Source organism: Crotalus tigris, unplaced genomic scaffold, assembly GCF_016545835.1.
Source record: "Crotalus tigris isolate CLP2741 ecotype Arizona unplaced genomic scaffold, ASM1654583v1 scf7180000018184.2832721, whole genome shotgun sequence".
Classification (NCBI taxonomy): Eukaryota; Metazoa; Chordata; class Lepidosauria; order Squamata; family Viperidae; genus Crotalus; species Crotalus tigris.
Genome location: NW_024096871.1, coordinates 1,089,907 through 1,116,386, shown reverse-complemented (window position 1 = coordinate 1,116,386; position 26,480 = coordinate 1,089,907). Strand labels below are relative to the sequence as shown.

General features: G+C 36.0%; 1 protein-coding gene across 3 annotated transcripts in view; it reads left to right on the top strand.

The window, feature by feature from the left end:
* Positions 1-26,480, top strand: part of TBC1D5 (TBC1 domain family member 5) — a 376,566-nt gene that overhangs the window by 257,880 nt on the left and 92,206 nt on the right. For all 3 annotated transcript variants that reach the window (XM_039348847.1, XM_039348846.1, XM_039348848.1), the window contains exons 11-13: positions 1,547-1,597; positions 1,686-1,755; positions 4,936-5,108. In XM_039348847.1, coding sequence (XP_039204781.1) covers positions 1,547-1,597; positions 1,686-1,755; positions 4,936-5,108 — 294 coding nt within the window. The remainder of the gene's footprint in view (positions 1-1,546; positions 1,598-1,685; positions 1,756-4,935; positions 5,109-26,480) is intronic.

Sequence of the window (26,480 nt, the reverse complement as noted above, 5' to 3'; positions counted from 1 at the left end):
TGGCATATATGAGAAGATAATATATAAATTTGTGAATTACTTAATGTGCTTTCATTCTCAGTCCTCAGATCTTAGACATCTGAAAAGATTTACCTGTTGGAACTATTTAATATTGTTCATATTTTGAATAAGTCCTTTTCTATTATATTTAGCATCTAGGAGTCTTAAAATTCCAATAATTGATTTATTGTACTTATTTTTGGTAAGAATATTTAATACAATATATCATGAGAACTATTACTTAGTAATATCATTTGGGTTTACTTTCTATGCAGGTTCTGTATATTTAGTTAATTCTTTATAATTAGATTACTCCTTTTAGATAGAAAATATCTAATATAAGCAGTGGAAACAATTTAAATGCAAGAGTTCTTTCTTGATAAATTAATGTTTAACGTTAGATTTTTCATGAGGTCACTATTTGGAAATAGAAAGACTGAAGAGATATTTTTAGGCTATTTACACCATTGTATTAACTCATGTAATATTGCAGGGACCGCTAAATAGTTTCCATTTTGCAAGATTGCTAAATTCTATGACATTTCAGGGAATTTTATTCTTTTGAACTCCAAGCTCTTACATTATGTGCCACACATTTCTATAATAGTTCAAGCAACATACATGATCATTTTAATCATGCAGTGTTGTTAAGGCTTGGGATTATTTGACACATGTTCTCTGATTCTCAACCAGTTGAAACAGAAGAAAAGTAATTACAGTGCTTTGTTCTGTAATGTCAGTGTAGATCATTGTAGGCTCAATATAGAGAACAAAAGTCTTGCTAAATGAAATCTTACCTATATTGGATCAGGTAATTATTAAATAATTAGGAAATAGATGGGATCTTACCACTCTTGCCAAAACCTATATACAAATGAGCTGATGGTTTCACTATTTACCGCACTTACTATGTTGGGCTATATACTTTTCTCAAGAACCAATTAGCATATAAGAGCTCTTTTCCTGAAGCAAAAGAAAGGAGAATCTCCAAGATACAAATTACTTTCTATGCATATGTATGAAATTTGGTTAATAGATGCAGGATCTATTGAGGAAAAAAGTATCAAATTTCTCAGTGGTGCATTCACTGGGCATATTATCCTTCTCCTTTCATATTAGAGTTCTAACTGTAAAAATGAATAAGAATAATTGACACTGATAATTGTTGATAAATTAAAAATAGTTTTTATTAAAATAAAGTGCTGTTTTAATATTGTATTTGACTGGTCAGCTTTTTGTTTATTTTGTTTTCAACAAATAGTGATCAATTATTCTAGATCAAATGTATTGAAATATATTGTAGCATTCAGTAATTTGTTATTTCAGATAATTAGATAGTTCTTTCATTGTTTTGCAGACGAGGTAACTAGTTTATTTCTGATCTATAGAAAGACTGATCTATAGAGAGAGTAAAGGCTCCATTTGTCTAAACTGGAATTATAATTTTAAAGATAAAGGCTAGTTTTACTTAGCTTGCATTTCTGTTATAAGTTATTTAAAGAAACTTCCAGAAATAAATGTTTAAATATATATGTATTTTTTCCAGTGAGGAAATGAACGTTCTTTTGAATCCTGACTACCTGGAGCATGATGCCTAGTATGTTCAGTAATTTTTATTTGTTTTTAAATTTATGATTCTGATTATTATAGCTATCATTTTTAGGTAATGATATAATCTCTTTCAGTGCAATGTTCACTCTTCTAATGAAAACAGCGGAACATTGGTTTTCAACTTATGAACATGACAGTCAAAAGGTACCTCTTGATAAAAATTCCTATGTAAAACTATTTTTAAATTAATTATGTGTAATTATTGAATGAGCATAAATATGCCATTTAAAATATGTTATAACAATATATTTGAAGATTTTAGTCTTCGACAATTTAAAATGTTTATGGTAAATAAATTTTATAGTTCCCTATTCACATGTACTGTATCAATTAAAATAGACAGACGGGGAAATTAAGCTTAAATAAGAACTTTGAAAATAGGATACATAGTGATTTAACAAATTAACTTTTACAAATATGTGAAATATAAACTGATCACAAAAGATGTTATGATAGATGTCATAAAGTAGATAAGCAGTATAGTACTTTTATAATGCATGAAACATGAAAACATTGGGATGGTGTATCTAATTGGAAAATCTGGATATTTAGATGATTAATATTGAGAAAATTATGACTGATAAGAATTGTTTAAATATTAAGAGAAAATTAACCTTAAATAAGAATTATGAAAATAGGATATATGGTGAACTAAGAAGGTGATTTTTATAAAAACAACACAAGTTGATAAGAAAAAATGTCATATATGGACGTTACTATTGTTTGTACAAATATGAAAAATAAATTTATATTTAACCATTTATGCATTGAAAATATTAAGAATTATATTTGATTAAGGTTGAAGGCGAAGGGAGAAGGGAAGATCAAAGAAATATATTATTAATTAATATACTAATTATGGAATTACAAAAATTAATTATTATTGACTGTTAATTAACTACTATTGACTGTTTTTTTAAAAAAAATATATGAACCAAGACAACACGCTGTACACTAGGCACTAAGGATTATTATTAGTATAAAAAATCAATAAAATATTTCTAAAAAAAATAAAATAGACAGATCAGTAATCTGATCAGATCAAATGTATCACTTTGCTTTTTATTTCTTTGTGCAATTTTCAGCATAAAAATGCTATTTATTTCTATATGCCCAACTTTCAGCAACTCTGTGTAACTTACAATTAATTAAAAATGCAAAAAAGGGAATCCAAATCAATATATACCAAAAAGAAACCATCCAAAGGCCTCACTTTTCATTCTGCCCCAAAGGTTAGGAAAATAACCAGGTTTTTAACAGCTTTCTGAATGTCATCAGATTATAGCCATATATATCTCTGTGGTATAATTCTGAAAGCAAGTTCTGTAACAAAGAAGGCACTTTTTTGGATCCCAAAAGACAATATTGCTTAATTGATGGGAGTGCTATCTACCTAATTGGATCAAATGGTCAGAAACAACTGGAAAAGATAATCCTTCATATCTTTATTAAACAAATTTATGTAGCTGTCCCATCCGCTGTCCCTTAATAGATGGGACTAACAACATGACCTGCCTTCCCACTCTGGTGCATTGGGTAGATGAAATAAGGGAGTGGTAGTCCTTCAAAGGTGCCAAGCCATATAGGATTTTAAAGGTGTTGACTAACACCTGAGTTGCATCTGAAAACGAATCAGCATCTAGTAGACGTGACACACTGCAGTTTGAATCAGCTGAAACTTCTGAATACTTTTCAAGGGCAGTCCCATATAAATTACATTAAGTAGTCCAAATGGGAGGTGAAGAGATTGTGGATAACTGAGAAAGGGTTTTTGGTTCAGGAATGGGCATAATCAGGCCTTATGCCATGAAGGGCTTTGAAGGTGATAAATTACACTTTCAATTGTACCTGAATTGCATAACACCCAAGAGGTTCTTTTGACTTATCCTTCACCAGCATGAACTGAGTTAGTTTAAACATGCATGATTATCATTAGGAATAATTAGGATAGAAAAATAACTGTTCTCTACCCTTATTGCTACTGACATGCTTCCGATAGATGAGATCAGTAAAAAGAGAACTCCAAGGAAAGCAGTTTCCTTTCCTTTGGTGGGCTGAGCCCTCCGTTAGAAAGCCCACCAAAGTAGTTTATTGGAGAATGTGATTAATGACATAGTGCTGGGGTGGGAAGTTCAACTTTGTAACATTGTAACCTTTGGGAGGGAATTCCACTCTTGGTTTCACTTTTGATTGTACCAATACTTTGTAGCCAATAAATATGTTATTTAAGGAAACTGCTTTCCTTGGAGTTCTGTTTTTACTGGTCTCTTCTGTCGGAACTATGACATTAAAGAGTGACTAGTGACATTATGGCCCTTATTGCCACAATGTGATCCCATCAATACTCTGTTCAGTCAAATTTGGTCTTCAACTTTTTCCATCTGCTCTTCAGGCTTCTCTTCTGGCACCACATCATTCTGAGCATCTTGGAAAGCCAAGGAACAGCCCAGGTTGACACACAGGAAAAGATTGTATATGATGAATCTGGTCCAGGGACTAGCCACCTGCTCATTCTTTGGCTAAACTCCAGCCTCTTCCAAACTGGGAAACTGTAATCTCTTCTGGAAATCCTCAAAACCATCATTTACCTGGGACAGGCTGATCACAGAGTGGGAGTCTAGGCCAGTGGTTCTCAACCTTTTTAATGCCGTGACCCCCCCCCCCAACCGGTCGTAAGTCGAGGACTACTCAACTGGTCATAAGTCGAGGACTACTCAACTGGTGCAGCACCGTTTGCAGAATGAGACTTTTGGCAGGCTCAGAAGGGCAGAGACAGCCTGGACAATTCCTATTGGCTTTTGAAAGCCAATAGAATTAGACACTATTCAAGAGAGTCTATTCTATTGGCTTTCAAAAGCCAATAGAATAAAAGGGAGTAGCACAGCTAAGGAAAAGTGGAAAAAATGGCGGACTGCGTTGTTTGGCGACCTCCGTGAAATGGTCGTTCGACCCCAAATGGGGTCCCGACCCACAGGTTGAGAACCACTGGTCTAGGCCATTTCTTCATTTCAATATTAATTTAGATATTATGGAATCTCTGAGTTGCATTTCTATGATGGGATTAGGAGAATCTCTTTTGATGTTGTTGATTTATTATGTTTGGATTGTAGTCTTTGTAGATCAATAAATTTAACAATATTGCCTACAACTTTTATATTTAGAATCCTAAATGGAAAGTTTTCTTTTCATTTAGTAGAATGTTCAGCTGCAAGAGATACATGTTTATGCTTTCATGGTCATGATTATCTTTTGATAAACTTATATGGGCAACTCAATTAATAGTTGATTTAAATTTATATTTCTTGTTTTTATCAATTTTAATAGGAAAAAGATGCTGTGATGACCCCTATTCCGTTTGCAAGACCACAAGATTTAGGTCCATCAATAGCCATTGTTGCAAAAGTTAATCAGATCCAAGATCATTTGCTAAAGAAACATGACATTGAGCTCTACATGCATCTGAATAGGCTTGAGATTGCACCTCAGATTTATGGACTGTAAGTATTTGGTTTGATTAATTTTTAAATCAGAAAATGTTAAAATGTTAAATTTAAAACATATCAACAAGCAACTTTCAGTGATTTCCATCCATCATATGTTGTTCCCTCTACTGTCATATTTCTAGATCAGTGGTTCTCAACCTGTGGGTCGGGACCCCATTTGGGGTCGAACGACCATTTCATGGGGGTTGCCAAACAATGCAGTCCGCCATTTTTCCCCCTTTTCCTTAGCTGTGCTACTCCCTTTTATTCTATTAGCTTTTGAAAGCCAATAGAATAGACTCTCTTGAATAGAGTCTAATTCTATTGGCTTTCAAAAGCCAATAGGAATTGTCCAGGCTGTCTCTGCCCTGCTGAGCCCACCAAAAGTCCCATTCTGCAAAAAGTCCCATTCTGCAAACAGACTACTCAACTGGTGCACCAGTTGAGTAGTCCTCAACTTACGACCGGTTGAGTAGTCCTCGACTTACGACCGGTTGAGTAGTCCTCGACTTACGACCGGTTGGGGGTCACGACATTAAAAAGGTTGAGAACCACTGTTCTAGATAAATTCCAGTGTTCAGAGCTGCAAAGTTTGCAAATATAATTGTGGTATGATAAAACCCTAGAAAATAGAACCAGAGATGCTTACTCTTTTATATTTTGGGGGGAGGGAGGGAAGTATGTTTAACAACTATCACTTCAAATTTAGGCAGACACTAGATTATCAATGTAATAATGTTATAGGTATTTAAGTGATTATACTTGCAACAAATCTGACAGCAAGAGTTACATTTTCTCAGAATAGCCTGTTGGAGCAATGTGCTTGGGATTTGCAGGTTCTGTTCCATAAGTAACTAGAGCTGTCTCTTTTATTTTCCTTCTTATTTTTTTATTTTTCTTTTTGATATATCCTTAACTTTTCAGTTTTTCTTCTCATTTTTATTCCCATCTCAATTTCCAGTCCTCCATTTAATCCCCTCTTACCTATATGAAATTAAGCATTAGGGGTTTAAGATTGCCCACACTACCTTGATTTTATTTAACATATTGTTAAAATATAGTTTGAAGGGGAAAGGATGTATTGTATGATTGAGAGCAGGAACTGATTTATTATTCTTATGTCCAGGAAACAATTTGGAATGTCCTCCTTCTGTTGTTGTTTTTTAGCAAGCAAGCAAGCAAGAAGCCTAGCATATAAGTTAGAAATTCTAGCATTAGCCAGCTGTGTTCTGTTGAAGCATACAGATTCACCTTGTTCATTCTGTGTCCCCCCGGCAAATCAGTGCAGATGGCTTCCTTAACTATTAGTGTTCATTGCAAAAATTTTGCAAATAAAACACCATAAGAATGATAAATGAATACAGATTGCATCCTGTATATATGGTAAATGGCTACTAATGTTTTTCTTGCTTAGTATAAAATAATGTCATGTTTCACAGATATCAGCATTTTATAATGTTAATTAAAAGTAAGATATTGTATTAAAGATACTATAAATATTGTGTCTAATTTCTATATATAGAGATCATTTTAATAGGAATAAAATACAGAGCAGAGTTAAAGCAAAATAATAGTTCTTAGCAAACATATCCCTATCAAGGTTGAGTAAAATGTTTAATACATAGAGGGTTAGTCCCTTTATTATTTCATTTTTTCAGAAATTATGTAAAATGAATACAATGGAATATGTTTATGCCTTTCAGTAGCCTATATAAATTAATGTTTGTAAGGTTGGACTTAGACCAAAGAAACACCTGGTTCAAAACTATATTCAGTTATGTAATTAATTGATTGTTGTTAGGCAGTTACAGTTTATCAACTTAATCTATTTCAAATAGTTATTTTTGTGATGATTAAATTAGAATAGAGAGCATTATGCATACCAACTTGACTGCTTAAAAGGGAAATGACACATTTATTTAACTCTAAGTAAATAAATGATAAAATAGATTTTAAAAAATTGAAGTTGAAATGCTACTGCTAACAAATTAGAGAATAATAAATTGAGTGCACATTGGTCAGACCTGATTTAGATATAATGGTTAGCTGCCATGATTTTGCATTGTGGAAATGAATCTTGAACAAGAGTTCCTTTCTTCTAAATTTTCAACAAAATAAATTTCTTCTAAGCCAGAGGTAGCCAAAATTTATTGTGCATAATAATACTGCAGATAGTTCATTTAAATGCATAGTTTGAAATGGCCAAAATCTTGGAAGGTGCCATGTTGCTAGCTTCTTATTTATGTATTTTATCTATTTATCTGCTTATTAGATTGTAAGTGCTGTATAACTGAATTCTTCAGCCTTTCCAGCTTTGCGGACTGGTGGGGAGGAGACGGGATAGTTCTGCATGAGTAGCGGGCAAGCAATGTGCACATTCACCCACCGCTCACACAAATGGAGTGCACATGCATGTTCTCACCCACTCTCACAAGTGGGTGAGTGTGTGCACGCATCCCCACTTTTGTGCACTACTTCCGCACCACAGCTCCAAACCACTCAAGGCCCAGTAGTGGGCCACGGCCCAGGGGTTGGAGACTTCTGCTGTATAACACATGTAACAACTTTGGATGGCGTGCAACATTCAGAAACTTTCTATGATACAGAAGTAGTTTGCAAAGAAATGGACAGCATTTTTCTCAATGGATGTGCTTTTTCCTTTGGAACTAGTTATTGAAAATTAACATTTAATGGCAACTTAATACTGATCTTGATAACCTCATCACATTTTTATTACTCACTATTAACCAGAAAACATATACAAATGCTCACTTCTCTCATGAATAAACTGGCAGGTGGGATAGTTGGGAAGAAACTAGTAGTTATGCAGGCATTCAAGGAAGTAGAGGAAGGTGACATAAGGCAGTGAGATGAGTGATGACCATCTGTTGCGTAGGATAATTAATTTTACAATTGGATCTTTATTTACAGATAAGTGCCTAGTGATTTGTAATCTGTCATTAAACATACTATTGCAACAGAATTTCACTTGAAACTTCAAGTAGAATTATGTATTAGACATTTTTATTTCTAATAATATGTTAACATATAGTAATTTTTATATGTAATGTTGCTGGGTATTATATAATTTTTTTCCTGTAATGAATGAGTGAATTATTTCCTAAATGTTAGTGGAAAAGGATGCTATTCCTGATTCAGAGTAAAGGAAGTATATTTGCTAACAGTTGTTTTAAAGATTAAAAAAGACAAAGATACTCAAAAAGTTTTCATATTTCTATATTCGCTATATTCAATTACAGGTCAGAAGTTAGAAGAAGATAATTAAAATGATGTTATTTAATCCAGTCTAAAAGACAATATGCCAGCTAAACCATTTATATTTGATAGCTATCCACTTCAAGATACTTTTAATACTTTACTTCATGTAAAGTCAATGTTTCTTGAACATCAGAAAAAGGAAACAGATAATTTATAAACTTCTCTCAACAAAATGAATGTCCATATAACTTTATAAAAAAGTACCTGACCATTCAACTGAATATAGCCAACCAGAATTAGCTGTGAAAAAGATAAGTAACATAGGATTGAAAATTACAATACAGTGTAATGGATTACATATGTAAGATAGATAAAGGCTTTTGGCCATCCATATGATGCATTTTGTAGGAAAGTATTCAAATGTATTTAAAGGCTATTTTTGCTGAATTTGGACAGTTGTTATAGAAAAAAACTGCAAAGGATTCCACCATTATCTCCGAACAGTTATTAACATAAAACTGATCTTTCCTAAACTATCCAGGAAAAAATGTAATAATTTATAGTATGAAAAAATGACAAAACAGATGTACATAAAAAGAGATACATGGTATTTGTGGCAATAATACACAAAAGGCAAATAAGCCAATATGTTCCATGAAACAAGTGACTTAAATTCAGTTTATGTGGAACTGAAGCTGAACATATATTTTAAAAACTTGTTCAATTTATATGAGATGCTTGCTGTCGGCATATTAGTTATTGCTTTTAGAAGTAATACTGGCTAGGAATTCTGGAATGACAATCACAAAGTTATCTAGAGACCTCAAGATTGAGCAATGATAATGTAGAATGGGTTATTAGAATAACTTTTTTCCTGTCCTTCACAGTATTAACGAAAGAAAATAATTTGTAAAATAATTTGTACAACTTTTTCAGTCCATAAAAATTAAGGATCTTTGATCGATACTATCAATGTACTATCGTGATATTGTCAACTCTTAAAGACCACATGGAGATTTTGTCCATAATCTGAATCTAATCTGATCTTTCAGATCTTCAATTGGTGCACCCATCACTACTACAACTGAGTCCATCCACTTGATCTTCTCCTTTCTCTTTTCACCTTTGCCATCAATGAAGCCTTTTGCAGTCTTCACATAATATATCTGAAGTAGGATAATTTGAACGGTCATTTCAGCCTCAAGTGAGAACTCTGGGTTGATTTGTTTAATAATCCATTTGTTTTTGGCTATCCACCGTATTCTCAAGTGTCTTCTCCAACATCAAATTTCAAAAGGACCAATATTGTTTCTATGCTGGTTTTTCAAAGTCCAACTTTTGCTGACATGTAATGTCACAGGTAATACTAATGTCTGCACTATTCTTATCTTTGTAGGAATAGGAACATCGTGGCATTTAAATATCTTTTCCCAAAGTTTCCTAGTTATTCCGCCAAGACCTGGTTTGTGGCATATTTCATGACTGCGTATTCCTTTATTGTTAATAGTTGATCTGAAAAGGCGCAAGCTAACTATCAGTTCAATATTTATTTTTGTTTCTTCTAACGCTGTTTTTTTACTTGTTATTAGTTTGTTCTTTTTATTTAAATTTATCACTGTGCTCCTTGATTTTTATTACTAGAGCTTGCAGATCATTTGCATTTCTGGCAATCAGGGTAGCATCATCAACATAGTGCAAGTTCTTAATATTTATTCCTCTAGTTTTAAAATCATGTGCATCATCTTGCAATCTGTTTCCCCTTAATATATATTCAGCTTGTAAGGGAGAAAGTAAAACATTCCTTTACCAACTGAGAGTCAGTTTATTTTGTTATATTCTGTCCAAAATGTGGCTTCCTGGCTTATCTATGGATTTCACATGAGGATAGTGAAATGTTTTCTCATTTTCTTAGTGTTTTCCACAACTTAACATGACTGGTACAATAAAAAGCCTTTCTGTAATTATATCATGTGAAGCACATGATAATTTCTGTTTTGTATTCTCAATTATCAGCATGTTATTAGCCATAATTTCTCATATTTCTTGGCCTTTTCTAAAGTAAACTTGAACAGCCAACATCTCTTTTTCCATATAGGGCTTTAATCTGCATTGGTTGATCTTAATATTATTTTGCTACTTTGTGAGATTAAGGACGTTCTACAATAGTTGGCTCACTCTGTTAAGTGTCCTTTTTTGGTATTGGAATATAGATTGACCTCTTCCAATCAGTTGACCAGAGTGGCATTCTCTAGCTTTGCTGGCGTTGCTTGGTTAGAACTTTTATTGCTCTTTAGCTTTCTGATTTAGTAATGATCAGAATGCTGATCTAGCTTCATCTTTAGAATTAGAGGTTCCTGTAAGTAGGAAATAAATGTTAAGGTATCTTGGATGTTGACATTTTTACTGAACAGTATTCAATATACTTCTTACATCTTTGATGTACTTTGAAACGGTTACTTTCCCTTCACTCTGTCCATTGGTATTCTCTAGCATACTAATTTAAAGTTAGAACCTCCTTCTGAGTTCAAAAGTCTTTTGAAAAACTTTCCTTGTTTTTTCTATGTCTGTTTCCATCTTCAATGTCTATAAAATTCCTCTGATTTTTTTCCCCTTTTTTTAGCTTTGCTTCTTTTACTGGCAATTTCCAGTTTGTTCTGATATCCAGTTTGCTTTCTTCTTTATCTATATTTTTGGCAGTCTCTTTAAGTTCATTATATAGTTTCTCTGGTTCTCTATCAATGAAGTTCAGAACTTCGGAGTAATTCCAGACATTCTCTTTGAAAATGGTAGTATACTGTATGTTCAAAATTATATCATAAAACTAGAGACTTGCTTTATGTTTGAATTTCCATATGAGTAGTTTCCATATATGATTTGTTATACAAACAGCATCTGATCATGTCCTTGATGCTTCTTCTACCTCTTTTTAGCATAATATTGTCGATTTGATTTCTATAAAATTTCATCTGGTGATGTTTATGTATATGGACCTCATTTTGGTTAATTGAAAGAGTTAGCTATGAAGAAATAATTGGCGTGACATCGATAAGTCTTCATTTTGATTTCCTAAACTATATAATCCAATTAAATTTACTTCCTTAATGTTTCCAACTTTGGCATTTGGTCTCAAACCAAAAGCAGCACATTGTACTTGCCTGCCTTGTCAATTTCAATTTAAACTTGATCATCAAACTCTTCTTTTCTGAAACAATGTGTCAACGCTGCTAACATATTTTGCATTGACAACAAATGAAAATGTAGCCATCTTTTTTCCTTTTACTTTTAGAGTTAGATGATGCTGGGTGTGTGTGTGAATGAGAGTCTAGCTAGACATAACAACATTAAACTTAGCGTGAGAATCAAGGTTATTGAACCCAGAGCTGATAAAAAATTGACAGGCTGGAGAACTGGAGAGGAAGCTGGCGCTTCAAGCTAATTGGGAAATGTGATTTATGATTGTTAATTGGAGGAGGGAATTGTGCTTTGACACTATGTGCCCAGGGGAGGGGAATTCAGTTTTTGGCTTCGATTATGCAGTGCCGATATTATGCTACTTGAATAAAAGATTCTTTAAGGTAAACATTGCCTCAAAGTTCTTTTGAAGAGTCTCATCTGTCAGAACCATGACACAATGGTTGAAGCATAAACCTGGATGGTCATCACATAAAGGGTTTTCCATGAAGTCTAATTGCTATTATTTGGTCATAATAGCTTTGTTGCCAAGTATTGTTCTTGATATAACCTTCCTCACTATAAAGATCCTTTTTTGTTTTTCACATTTAGTAAGCAGTGTGATCTTCTTGCTATGATCACTGATGTCTAAGATGTCACTTTTTAGTCATTAATTTATTTCATTTCTCACTGTGTTGAGCTTTCCCATGTTCATGCTATTTATGTTCCACGTTCCCACTGTGAGCCTGACTATGCAGCTTCAGATTTTTCTGAATAGCAAAATCATGTCCCAAAGGCTTTAATTTATCCACGTCATAAATACCATTAGTGCTTCAAAAGATTACCTTACCTCTTTCTCAGTAGTAAGTTGATGTCATCCAACCTGAGGGGCCCATCATCTGGTACTGTATCATCAATCATTTTGTATTTTCTATCCAAGTAGTTTTTCTTGATAAAAATTCAGGAGTGGTTTACTGTTCCTTTCTCCTACACAGTTTACATTTATTTCCTTGTAATTGTTACTATAGTGACCTCCAACATCTTCCTATACTGTTGTGTCCAATAGAGGTGCCTGCTTTTGGTTAGGCAGCTACACTGATCTTAGGTGTTCTCTTAGAAATATGTACTCAAGTTCCAAGCATTTTTCCTTATCTTTGAAATCCACCAATCTGTGTACAGATGAGATATTAGTTTAAATCAGGGCTTTTCAACCTTTTCACCCATTGTACCACTGTTAGGATATGGCAATATTCGAGTACCACCAGTCACCTAGCAAAGTGTCAAAAACTTGATGACCAAAAAAAAAAGGAAAAAAGTGATAAAGTACAAGTAGTCCTCGACTTACAACAGTTCGATTAGTGACTGTTCAAAGTTACAATGGCACTGAAAAAAGTGTCCCCCAAGGCACAGCTGAGCAAGACACCTGCCTGCCCACCCGACATCACTCTCATTCCCCTCCCCCGCTACCACTTTTCTAGGATGGTCGTGTACTACCTGCCACTGGTTGAAAAGCCCTGGTTTAAATGATTATGAAGATATTAATTTGTTTTGAATTTTGGAATGGAATTTTAGTCCATCCACACAAAAATGTAGTCCTATTTAATTCCAGGCTAAATTTCAGCAGGCATGGTTGAAGAGAACTCGTAATTATAATAATGTTAAGTTTAATTAACCCTAAAGACATGAAACCATTCCAGCCCCTTAGAATACAGCTGCACATTTCATCTGTATGTGGAAATATTTTCTTATTTTTTGCCTACAACTCACGCATAGGCCACACTGACCATGACTCTACAAAGGCAAAAAACATTGCAATATGTCATGATATGTGACGTGATGCGATCAACTTTGACACCTGTGTTCTAGGGTGTATTAGAGTTGAGTGACAATGTGTCAACATAAGTAGAGCACATGTGTAATGGGAAAAGTCCTACTTGCTGCAAAAAGTTGGTGAGCGAGTCATAATTTTATTAATCTTGTGGATCGCTTTCCGACTTTCCCATATCTTTCAGAATGAATCTTTAATGAGAATTCTGTTGTAGTTATAATGAAATTTAGAAGCATTAAATCATCTGTGTTTGCTCTGTGTTAGGAGACTAGCTTACACAAGCAAAACCCAGGCAGAATTAGCAACTGAAATGATGAGCTCTTGGATTTGAAAAACCAAACAACTCAGAATGGATCATATAGTTATGGGAAGGGATTTTGCATGACATTATGAATCATCTGTAACAAATCAAACTTTATTTTTTTTATTGAGTCTCAAGAACTCAATTGAAAGTATACTAGTCAAAAACCGAAAATAGACCTCAGTTAGGAAAGAGTCATACATCAATAGGGTATGTGAAACAACATGGAAATTTCTTATACAGAACATAATACTGTGTTCCCCAAATGTTAACTAGGATAAGGATATCTACAAGGATAACCAGGTATTTACCAGCATATTAGTATGAGTCTGGAGTAATTCAGGATATTTCCAACCTGTCTGACAGCCAGTACTTGCTCATAATATTTAGCTGTGCTTAGACATTATTCATATTAGCTGTGTATGTTTTTCGGCGTCAGCAAAATGTTTATAAATGTTACCTGTTGTATTGGGCATTAGCGAAATGTTTACAAAATTGTTATTGGTTGCATGAATGAAATAAAATAATAGCAGTAAAAAAATTCTACTCTGTCCTCTCTTCCTTAACAATTGGATATTAATAGGCCAATTTGGTGTAGCATTGTACAGCTATAGCTCATAAGATGAGGAATTCTGTTACAGATATTGAATGATATGTGTGATAATCAGTAGGATCACTCCAAGGAAAAGAGGCATAGATTTGGACCTATATATCACCCCTTGTTCAATCAGTGTTTGATCACTTGGTAGCAAATAAAAATTCTTTGCCAGCTGTAATGATTAGCTATATCAACTACATAGATCCTTCTTGATTTTGTTTTATTTTATTTAAAAAGGGTTTCACCACTATGTCCAGCAATTGGAAATTATATCAGTTGAATTCAAATACATCTAGACCACGGGTATCAAATTCACCATGTTACGTGATGTGTCACTACATATTGCGACTTTTGCATTGCCGGAGCTGGGGTGGGTGCAGCCTCCATATGATGCAAGCGGCCTGCAGGCCAGCAGTTTGACACCCCTGATCTAGAGAGTAGTATGCAAATGAAAGGTAATTGGTTATAGTGCATGAGAATTTCAATACATATGAATGGTGTAGATTGAACCAAACTGTTTTGAGATCTTGTAATTTTTCTAAAATATTTGCTCACAGATTTTCATAGCTTTTACATTTGTTTACATTAAAATAATGATGAAATATGATCTGGCCTAGCTGCCCAAAGGAAATACTGCCTATTTTCTTTTTTGCATGATGATGTTCAGAGAAGCTAACTTGCAAGGTCATATGAAACAGATTTTTCAGAGAGTTCTGTGAGGCATGCTGCAATGATTGTGCAATATTTTCCACATATGCAGGAAAACATGCATCATGTATTGCTAAACATTTGGGGTGTATGTTTATATAGCTTTTGTGTCAGTGGTGAGCCTCTGAACATGGCCTCCAAATTGGGCTATTCAAACTTGCCAGTGACATCACCAAACAGCTGTGTTACACTCTTCTTAAAATAGCATTAAACCTTTACATTTTAAATGATTTTTTTTTCTTTGCAGGGAACTAGAATACATAATAAGCATCTGCTGGCTATGCAATTAATGTCATTTGTAAGGAAGGACCTTCATGATGCACTAGGGCTTCAGCATTCTTAAATTATGATTCCTTTATTGCACTCATGGGATAAATTCTATATCCCCCAGATGCTTATTATGTATCTTCTATGTCCCTTAATTCCTATTAGCTGGATTAGCAGTTGTTGTGGATGTGAAGGTTTATGATAATTTAACTGAGTCTGTTCTTGCAGATCAATAAATAAACTTTGGGAAACTTAACCATCTGTATTATCTTTCAATTTTGATGTATTCAGTGTGCCTCTAATTTAACAATATGCAAAAAATGTGTACTTATAGATGGTTGGGATACACATATTAATATAACTGATTTCAAAAAAATAGCAAAAATTATCTAATGCTAATTGTTAGGCTACTACATTGCAATGGAAATGAATAATAAATCATTTTTTACAATTACTGTTATTGCTCCCAGTAGTTAGCATCCTTACTGTATTACAGGGAGATCCTAAGCATTAAAAGCAAAACACACTGGCTCTTTAAATTTCTCATTCTTATTTAAAATGTATGAAATGAAGGATGTATCTATGTTTTAATGTACTTAATGCCTACTTACAAATGGGTTTTGAGTTTTTACATACTATTACTGAACCCAAGAAAGAATAAGACAACATACATTTGTAGAACATTTTATAATATTTTTCCTTAGATTATAGTTTGGGGTATATATTTTTCATAGTTCTTTCCATAGGTTTACCTCAATTTTTTGCATCTGTTTTATCACATGATTTTTTAATTTGTTCCATCTCTATGTTCATATTTTAGCACAGTCTACAAATATGTCCTAGTAGAATATCTTAGTTTTGTATAAGTATTTCAAACCCTGTCATATTTCTCAAAGTCCTTTGATCTCTTTTAAGATCACTTTTTTTCAATTATTTTCATATACATTAGCAATTATAAATTCTTTCTTCTATACAAAGACAGACCAGTTGTGAGATTAAAAAAAATACACCTGACAGGAAGTGATAAACATATATTTCAAAATAATTATAACAAATTATAGGGAAAAAAACTTGAAACATAAAGAAGTCTGAAACTCTCTTGGCTAAAACATATTGTGATAATTAAAATGAATACATTACTCAGAATAAACTTTCTATTCTAAATGATCCTGATTCCAGTTTCAGAGAAAAACTTGCAAGATTGGCAAAGAATCAACAAATTCATATGGAGCAGGGAAAGCTAACAAGGTGATTTAAAGATTTACTAGATTCAGAGGAAACAGACAGCTTAGCATTCCCTGTTGTAATATAGAGCAATTTGCCTTTTGTGGATAACAAAATGGATAAAATTTCCAAACACTAAAATATCAATAATAGAAAGAGCAGTTCTGGCTAATGAACAAAGGAATTCACGGAAAAAAAAAATAAGTTGAATGTTTTCTTATAGAACTCAGAGGCAGCCTCAGAACTATTCAGTATAAATTTCTTGGGACTCTGTTCAGAATGCTCTGAAACCAGTTAGTTAAGGCTGGAAGCTAGTGTGATCTCCATAGGCACACACCTCCAGAGAGATACTTAAATTACTGACTTCAAAATTACTAGCTTCAATTCTGAGCACATTTTCCTGACCCTTCAAGATACCTCCATATCTACATGATATACAAGAACATTGGAAATCTACAATCCTAAGACTTATTCTTTCCATGGCTTAGAAACCCAGGTTTCATTAAAGTCCAATCAGAGATGAAACAAGCAGTCCTTGACATAGTTTTTCAAAAAGAGCTTTCTGCTCAGTAATCAGTATCATCCTTATCGTTATGCTGCATCAAAATGCTGCATGTGGCACAGTACAACTCAAGAATGATAACTAGTTAAAGTCAGTTAAAGAATTCCAACAGGTGGGGGTTTAGGAAGAGAACCTTCTCTGCCATTGCTCTGCCTTGTAAAATATCCTCCCCCCAGAGGTAAGATATGACACTGGAAGATGAGCCCCTCAGGTCGGAAGGTGTCCAATATGCTACTGGGGAAGAGCAGAGGGCTAGTACTAGTAGCGCCAGAAAGAATGAAGTGACTGGGCCAAAGCCGAAAGGACGCTCAGCTGTGGATATATCTGGTGGTGAAAGGAAAGTCCGATGCTGTAAAGATTTTTTCTCCATAGGAACCTGGAATGTAAGATCCATGAATCAAGGCAAGCTAGACGTAGTCAAAAAGAGATGACAAGACTGAACATCGACATCTTAGGAATCAGCGAACTAAAATGGACAGGAATGGGTGAATTTAACTCAGATGACCATCAGGTATACTACTGTGGGCAAGAATCCCTCAGAAGAAATGGAGTAGCCTTCATAGTCAATAAAAGAATAGGAAAAGCAATACTGGGATACAATCCCCAAAACGACAAAATGATCTCAATTCGAATCCAAGGCAAACCATTCAATATCACAATAGTCCAAATCTATGTCCCAACCACTGGTGCTGAAGAGAATGAAATTGACCGGTTCTATGAAGCCCTACAGCACCTTACAGAATTAACACCAAAAAATGATGTCCTTATCATCATGGGGGATTGGAATGCTAAGGTAGGAAGCCAAAAGATAACCGGAATAACAGGCAAGTTTGGCCTTGGAGTACAAAATGAAGCAGGACACAGGCTAATAGAATTTTGTCAAGAGAATACGATGGTCATAACCAACACTCTTTTCTAACAACCCAAGAGACGGCTCTACACATGGACATCACCAGACGGTCAACATAGAAATCAGATTGACTATGTGCTCTGCAGCCAAATATGGAGAAGCTGTATACAGTCAGTAAAAACAAGACCAGGAACTGACTGTAGCTCAGATCATGAACTTCTCGTTGCAAAATTTAGGCTTAAATTGAAAAAAGTAGGGAAAAGCACTAGGCCACTCAGGTGTGAACTAAATCATATTCCTGATGAATATACAGGAATATGATTTAGTGAATCATATGAATATGACAAATTTATTTATTTATTTATTAATAAAATTTATATGCCACCCAATCCCTAGGGACTCAGGGCGGCATACAAAATTAAAACAACAAATATAACATTAAAAATGAATACATTCACACAGCATGTCCCAATCGAATCCCAGCCCCCCCCCCGGGGACATCAACCCCAGGCCTGCCGGAACAGGAGAGTTTTAATAGCTTTCTTGAAGGCCGGCAATGTGGGAGTAGTTCGAATCTTGCGGGAAAGTTGATTCCACCACGTTGGAGCCACCACAGAAAAGGCCCTTCCCCGATTTAAATCAAATAGATTTAAGGAATTATCTCTGATAGACACAGTGCCTGAAGAACTATGGATGGAAGTTCGCAACATTGTACAAGAGGTAGCAACTAAAACCATCCCAAAGAAAAAGAAATGCAAGAAAGCAAAATGGCTGTCTGAGGAAGCTTTGCAAATAGCTGAGGAAAGAAGGGAAGCGAAAGGCAAAGGAGAAAGAGAAAGATACACCCAATTGAATGCAGAATTCCAGAGAATAGCTAGAAGAGATAAGAATGCCTTCTTAAATGAACAGTGCAAAGAAATAGAAGAAAACAACAGAATAGGGAGGACCAGAGATCTCTTCAAGAAAATTGGAGATATGAAGGGAACGTTTCATGCAAAGATGGGCATGATAAAGGACCAAAATGGCAGAGACCTAACAGAGGCAGAAGAGATTAAGAAGAGATGGCAAAACTACACAGAAGAACTATACAAGAATGAGCTTAACATCCCAGATAACCACAATGAGATGGTCACTGACCTCGAACCAGACATCCTAGAATGTGAAGTGAAATGGGCCTTAGAAAATCTGAGCAACAACAAAGCTAGTGGAGGTGACAGTATTCCAGCTGAGCTATTCAAAATCTTAAAAGACGATGCAGTAAAAGTGCTACACTCAATTTGCCAGCAAATTTGGAAAACTCAACAGTGGCCACAGGATTGGAAAAGGTCAGTTTACATTCCAATTCCAAAGAAAGGCAATGCCAAAGAATGTTCAAACTATCGCACCATTGCACTCATTTCACATGCTAGTAAAGTTATGCTTAAAATCCTACAAGCTAGACTCCAGCAGTATGTGGATCGAGAACTACCAGAAGTACAGGCAGGATTTCGAAGAGGCAGAGAAACTAGAGATCAAATTGCCAACATACGCTGGATCATGGAGAAAGCTAGGGAATTCCAGAAAAACATCTACTTCTGCTTCATTGACTATGCAAAAGCCTTTGATTGTGTGGATCACAACAAATTGTGCCAAGTTCTTAAAGAGATGGGAATACCAGACCATCTTATTTGTCTCTTGAGAAACCTATATGCGGGTCAAGAAGCAACAGTGAGAACTGGACATGGAACCACTGATTGGTTCAAAATTGGAAAAGGAGTCCAGCAAGGCTGTATACTGTCACCCTGCCTATTTAACATATATGCAGAGCACATCATGAGAAAGGCAGGGCTAGATGAAACAAAAGTTGGAATTAAGATTGCCGGGAGAAATATCAACAACCTAAGATATGCAGATGATACCACTCTAATGGCAGAAAGTGAAGAGGAACTAAAGAGCCTCTTGATGCGGGTAAAGAAGGAGAGTGCAAAAGTTGGCTTTAAACTCAACATTAAGAAACCAAAATCATGGCATCCAGCCCTCTCAATTCCTGGCAAATAGATGGGGAAGAAATGGAGGTAGTGACTGATTTTATTTTTCTGGGCTCCAAGATCACCTCAGATGGGGGCTGCAGCCAAGAAATTAAAAGACGCTTGCTCCTGGGGAGAAAAGCTATGGCAAATCTAAAAAGCAGAAACATCACCCTGCCAACAAAAGTGCGTATAGTCCAGGCCATGGTTTTCCCAGTTGCAATGTATGGCTGTGAAAGTTGGACCATAAGAAAGGCTGAGCGGCAAAGAATTGAGGCCTTTGAACTATGGTGCTGGAGAAGACTCCTGCGAGTCCCTTGGACTGCAAGTCGTTCAAACCGGTCAGTCCTAGAAGAGATCAACCCCGACTGCTCTTTAGAAGGCCAGATCCTGAAGTTGAAACTCAAATACTTTGGCCACCTAATGAGAAGGAAGGACTCACTGGAGAAGGGCCTAATGCTGGGAAAGATTGAGGGCAATAGAAGAAGGGGACGACAGAGAATGAGATGGCTGGATGGAGTCACTGAAGCAGTAGGTGTGAACTTAAATGGACTCCAGAAGATGGTAGAGGGTAGGAAGACCTGGAGGAACGTTGTCCATGGGGTCGCGATGGGTCGGACACAACTTCGCAATTAACAACAACAACAACAACAACAAAGAATTCCAATAGGTGGGGGTTTAGGAAGAGAAACTTCTCTGCCATTGCTCTGCCTTGTAAAATATCCTCCCCCCAGAGGTAAGATAGGTCCTCACTCTCCTAGCCTTCTGCAAAGGAATTAAAATATGGCTCTGCAGCCTCATATGGGGAGCTCAGAAGTAGATGCAGTCATGGGGTTGGTTGTTGTTCTAAAAGTCCTCCCTTTGCCTTTTAAATTAATTTCTAACAGCAATTATATTTTTTTCCATTTCTCATCTTTAGCAACATTCTACCAAGGTAAGAAATTCACTCTATTTTCCCTGCCAAACAAAACTACTTTGGTCTTTGAAACATTAATGGCCAGGTCCATATTCCTCTATCTCATATTAGCTGCAAATCATTTGGGTTGTCAAACAAAAACATTTGCAAACAAAACTACACATAACAAACCAACCTATCTCTAATGTCACCGTAAGAATATCTTATACATTTATTCAAAGTATATAAAAAAGGGGGGCCAGGACATATATTTCTTTTACTTGCTGCTAATATTTGTAACAGGTATTTATTAGTCAACACTTTGTGATTGTGTTAAGTTTTATTGGTTTTTTTAGCCTTCAATTAAAAAGAATTAGAGGCGACCTATTAACTACAAAATAATTTGACACTTGTGTTAAAATGCTAGATCAGTGATGGCGAACCTATGACACACGTGTCAGTGCTGACACGCGTAGCCATTTGGGGTGACATGTGCAGGATTTCATGCGATTTTATGCAATTCATCTTCGGCTCCTGCACGCCAAGGATGAAAGAAATTTTTTTTTTTGTTTTCGCCACGGAAGAGAAATCCCCACGGATACCTGGCGGGTCACCAGGTTATGTGGGACTCGAACCCACTAAAACTCTCCCATTATGACTACCGCCCCCCTAGAGCAACCGTACCACTACGGCCTTGGATCCAGGAAGGATGAAAGAAATACGCTTTGTGCTGGAGGAACGGGGGGGCGGGACGTGTGATCTCCCCCACCCACACTCACTCATTCACTGTGTCCCCGCCGCAAATTTCAGCCTGCGCCGCCATCGACTGACAGGCAAGCACAGGCATAGCCCCTTTAACAGCGCAGGGGCTGCTGGTAAGGCATGTGTGCCGTGCGCACACACTTCATCAGCACGACTGAGAGTACGTTAGGGAGGACCCCCAGGAGAGGAGCGCAGGAACAGTGCACGCCTTTCTCCAGTCAGGCCGCAATTAGTGAGTGCCACACAGTAAGGGGGACCTGTGAGCGCCATTAGCAGCAACTATTGGGGTGCCATGGACTTGTAATTGCCCACAATAACTGAGATAAGTGAGGGGGAGGCTGTGTTAGGCTAGTTAACCCCTAATTGGCTAACAAGCTATTCATAATTCTATCTGCTGTCACTGGCCCACTGATGGAGCACCCAAAAAAATAAAAAACAAAGGTTAAGTAAAGGGAGTGGTAGTAGCAGTGGCCAACCCTTTCAAGAGACATGGAGCGAGATGTATGGTATTATAGAAAAAAATGGCAGATCATTTTGCGTTCTGTCTACTGAAACGGTAGTAAGCAGAACGTGGAATATAAATAGACATTTTGAAACTAATCATTCCCAGCTCTTGGAAAAAAGTGAGGATGAAAGGAAGGAATACATTTCCAGGAAGCTACACCTTTATAAGAGCCAATCTAACTCCATCCTTAAATTTATAAAAGGCTGTACAAATTTAACATCTGCAAGTTTGAGCATTGCTCACTCCATAGCTCAGCATGCAAAAGCACTTAATGAGGGAGAATTTATTAAAGAAACTCTCCTAAGATGTGCGCCACTTCTATTTCACGATATGCAGAATAAAGATGCAATTATTAAGAGAATATCTGAGTTACCACTCAGTAGAAATATCATAAAAGACCGAATAATGAGACTGAACACAAACGTACAACATCAATTAAAGAGAGACATAAGGAATTGTAAATATTTTTCCATCTGTCTTGATGAAACTACTGATGTCATGTCACATGCTCAGTTGGCCATTATTGGTCGATATTCTGATAGTCACACAATGAGAGAAGAGTTGATAAAGTTAGTATCAGTTCCAACAAGTACATCAGGAAGCGAAATATGTAAGGTTGTTATGCAAACATTCTGCGACCTAAGCATTGATATCTCTAAAGTTGTGTCAGTGACGACAGATGGTGCCCCAAACATGGTGGGGAAAAAAGTTGGATTTGTGAAATTGTTTACAGAAGCTATTGGACATCCGATTGTGCCTTTTCATTGTATTATCCATCAGGAGGCTTTATGTGCCAAGGCAGGATTCACTGACTTAAATGACTTAATGTCAGTTGTTACAAAAATAGTTAATTTAATAGCTGCTCGCCCCCTTCACAAGCGAGAATTTTCAGCACTTTTACTGGAGGTTGATTCCACCTACAGTGGACTGCTGATGTACAATAATGTAAGATGGCTGAGCCGAGGCAAGGTTCTTGAGCGCTTTGTGGAGTGCTTTGAAGAAATTAAGGTATTTCTTGAAGATAAGGATCTGGGAAACTTTCCTCAGCTCAATGATGATAAGTGGGTCAACACCCTGATGTTTTTTACAGATCTCTCTGTTCATGTTAATGAACTGAACTTAAAGTTACAAGGTTTTGGCAAAAGTATTGATGTTATGTTTGGATACATAAAAGCTTTTGAAAGTAAAGTAAAAATTTTCAAGCGAGATGTAGAAACTAAAACGTATAAGTATTTTCCTCGAGTACAAAAGCATTTTGAGAAGGCCAGTGCAGCTGTACAAAATGAAGTGGAATTCTTGCATATGAAGTGCCAGCATGTTTTAGACTCGTTACTTGACCAGTTTACTGATAGATTTAGTCAATTTAGAAGCCTAGAACAGACCATGAGAATAATTAAGTATCATGATGTAGTAGTCTACAATAGTTTGGAATTAAATGGTTTCCAATGGACGCAAATAGATGATTTGGAGATGCAGCTTGCAGAATTTCAAGACAGCATCTGGGCTCAGGTGTTTGTCGACTTGAGGTCAAAGCTTGAGAATCTGGAAAGGGGCCGCTTGGAGAATCAAGATGAGTGCCACTACGAACAGGAAATTTGGAGTGCCTGGAACAGACTACCAGACACTTTTAGCACCCTGAAAAATATAGCAACAGCTTTACTCACAATTTTTCCTTCTATGTACTTTTGTGAGACCTTATTCTCAGCATTAAATAATATCAAAACCAACAAAAGAAACAGATTGACAGATGAGGTTAGTAGCGCTTGCTTGGGCCTGAAGTGTACAAAATACCAACCTTCAATTGAAGATTTAGCCAATGAAATTCAGCAACAAAAAAGTCACTAATATGCAGGTTAGTTAAAGAATTCGCCCTCCCCCTCACTTATCTCAGTTCACGGCACCCCAAACAAGTTCAATAATATCAAGGGCAACATACGAAATCGACAGATTGATGAACAAAGAAGTTACTAAGCAGGTATGTTAAATAATTTGTTTTTTGTTTCTTAAATACAATTATATATTGCAATTATACATTTTTGTAGTTTAAACTATAAATTGCGCAAAATTATGTTTTTTGTCGAAGTGACACACCATGCAAGTTATGCTCGATTTTTTGCCGAATTTTGACACACCACGCCGAAAAGGTTGCCCATCACTGTGCTAGATAGTTGCAAAAAAAAAAAAAACCTTGATACTGAATATAAAGGTTTGTGAATGGCCACATTTGGCCTCTGAATTGTATGCTGGAAGAAATATTCCAAAAGCAGGGTGGGGTCAGTAAAAATAAGTGATTGAACCCTTAATAAAAATGCATTTGATTTAATTTAAATTCAGTTAATACTACATATCAAAAGCAAATAATATGATTATTCCCCATGTACAGTGGGGCAAAAAAAAGTATTTAGTCAGCCACCAATTGTGCAAGGTCTCCCACTTCAAAAGATGAGAGAGGCTTGTAATTGTCATCATAGCTAGACCTCAACTATGAGAGACAAAATGAGAAAACAAATCCAGACAATCACATTGTCTGATTTAGAAAGAATTTATTTGCAAATTATGGTGGAAAATAAGTATTTGGTCAATATCAAAAGTTCCTCTCAATACTTTGTTATATATCCTTTGTTGGCAATGACAGAGGTTAAACGTTTTCTGTAAGTCTTCACAAGGTTGACACACACTGTTGCTGGTATGTTGGCCCATTCCTCCATGCAGATCTCCTCTAGAGCAGTGATCTTTTGGGGCTGTCACTGGGCAACATGGAGAGGGTTTTCTATGGGGTTTAGATCTGGAGACTGGCTAGGCCACTCCAGGACCTTGAAATGCTTCTTACGAAGCCACTCCTTTGTTGCCTTTGTTTGGGATCATTGTCATGCTGAAAGACCCAGCCACGTTTCATCTTCAATGCCCTTGTTGATGGAAGGAGGTTTGCACTCAAAATCTCATGATACATGGCCCCATTCATTCTTTCCTGTACACGTATCAGTCGTCCTGGTCCCTTTGCAGAAAAACAGCCCCAAAGCATGATGTTGCCACCCCCATGCTTCACAGTAGGTATGGTGTTCTTTGGATGCAACTCAGCATTCTCTCTCCTCCAAACACGACGAGTTGTGTTTCTACCAAACAGTTCTACTTTGGTTTCATCTGACTATAGGACATTCTCCCAATCCTCTTCTGGATTATCCAAATGCTCTCTAGCAAACTTCAGACGGGCCTGGACATGTACTGGCTTAAGCAGGGGGACACGTCTGGCACTGCAGGATCTGAGTCCCTGGCTGCATAGTATGTTACTGATGGTTGCCTTTGTTACATTGATCCCAGCTCTCTGCAGGTCATTCACTAGGTCCCCCCATGTGGTTCTGGGATTTTTGCTCACCATTCTTGTGATCATGTTGACCCCACGGGGTGAGATCTTGCGTGTAGCCCCAGATCAGTGGTCTTGTATGTCTTCCATTTTCTAATTATTGCTCCCACAGTTGATTTCTTCACACCAAGCTGCTTGCCTATTGCAGATTCAGTTTTCCCAGCCTGGTGCAGGTCTATAATTTTGTTTCTGGTGTCCTTCGACAGCTCTTCACCATAGTGGAGTTTGGAGTGTGACTGTTTGAGGTTGTGGACAGGTGTCTTTTATACTGATAACAAGTTCAAACAGGTGCCATTAATACAGGTAATGAGTGGAGGACAGAGGAGCCTCTTAAAGAAGAAGTTACAGGTCTGTGAGAGCCAGAAATCTTGCTTGTTTGTAGGTGACCAAATACTTATTTTCCACCATAATTTGCAAATAAATTCTTTCCAAATCAGACAATGTGATTGTCTGGATTTGTTTTCTCATTTTGTTTCTCATAGTTGAGGTCTACCTATGATGACAATTACAGGCCTCTCTCATCTTTTTAAGTGGGAGAACTTGCACAATTGATGGCTGACTAAATACTTTTTTGCCCCACTGTATTTACTATTTCCATGTTTTAGTAAGACTGAAAATCACAATTACAAAATTACAATTCACTTCAGTTTTTGCGACTCTCTGGGACAAAATACAAATCTTTCACAAATTGCATGATGACCAAAGACATTAAATTGCATACTTCCATTTTACAAATTTCTAGATGAAATGCATGCTGTTTCAAATAAATATAAATATAATATATAAATATAAATAAATCAAAGACCTGATGCTATTCAAGCATTTGTAACCAATGCTTTTTTTGTAAGAAAAAGATGGCAACCAAAGGAAAAAGAAGAATGTGAGATTGTTATGTTAACGTAATTGAAATGGGAATTAATAGATTGATGTCTAAGCATTTGAATTAATATAGCTTTTCCTTTTAAAAACAAATGGTTCATTGTGTGGTCATCTCCTTTTTTCTCCCTTGATAGGTCTTTTAATAACTATCCACTACAATGCAAAAAAAAAAAGCACTTTGCTGCCTGCTTAATACTTTTTCAGATGATGGTTGCAGATCTCTCATCAGCACCACTTAGAAAAAGATTTTA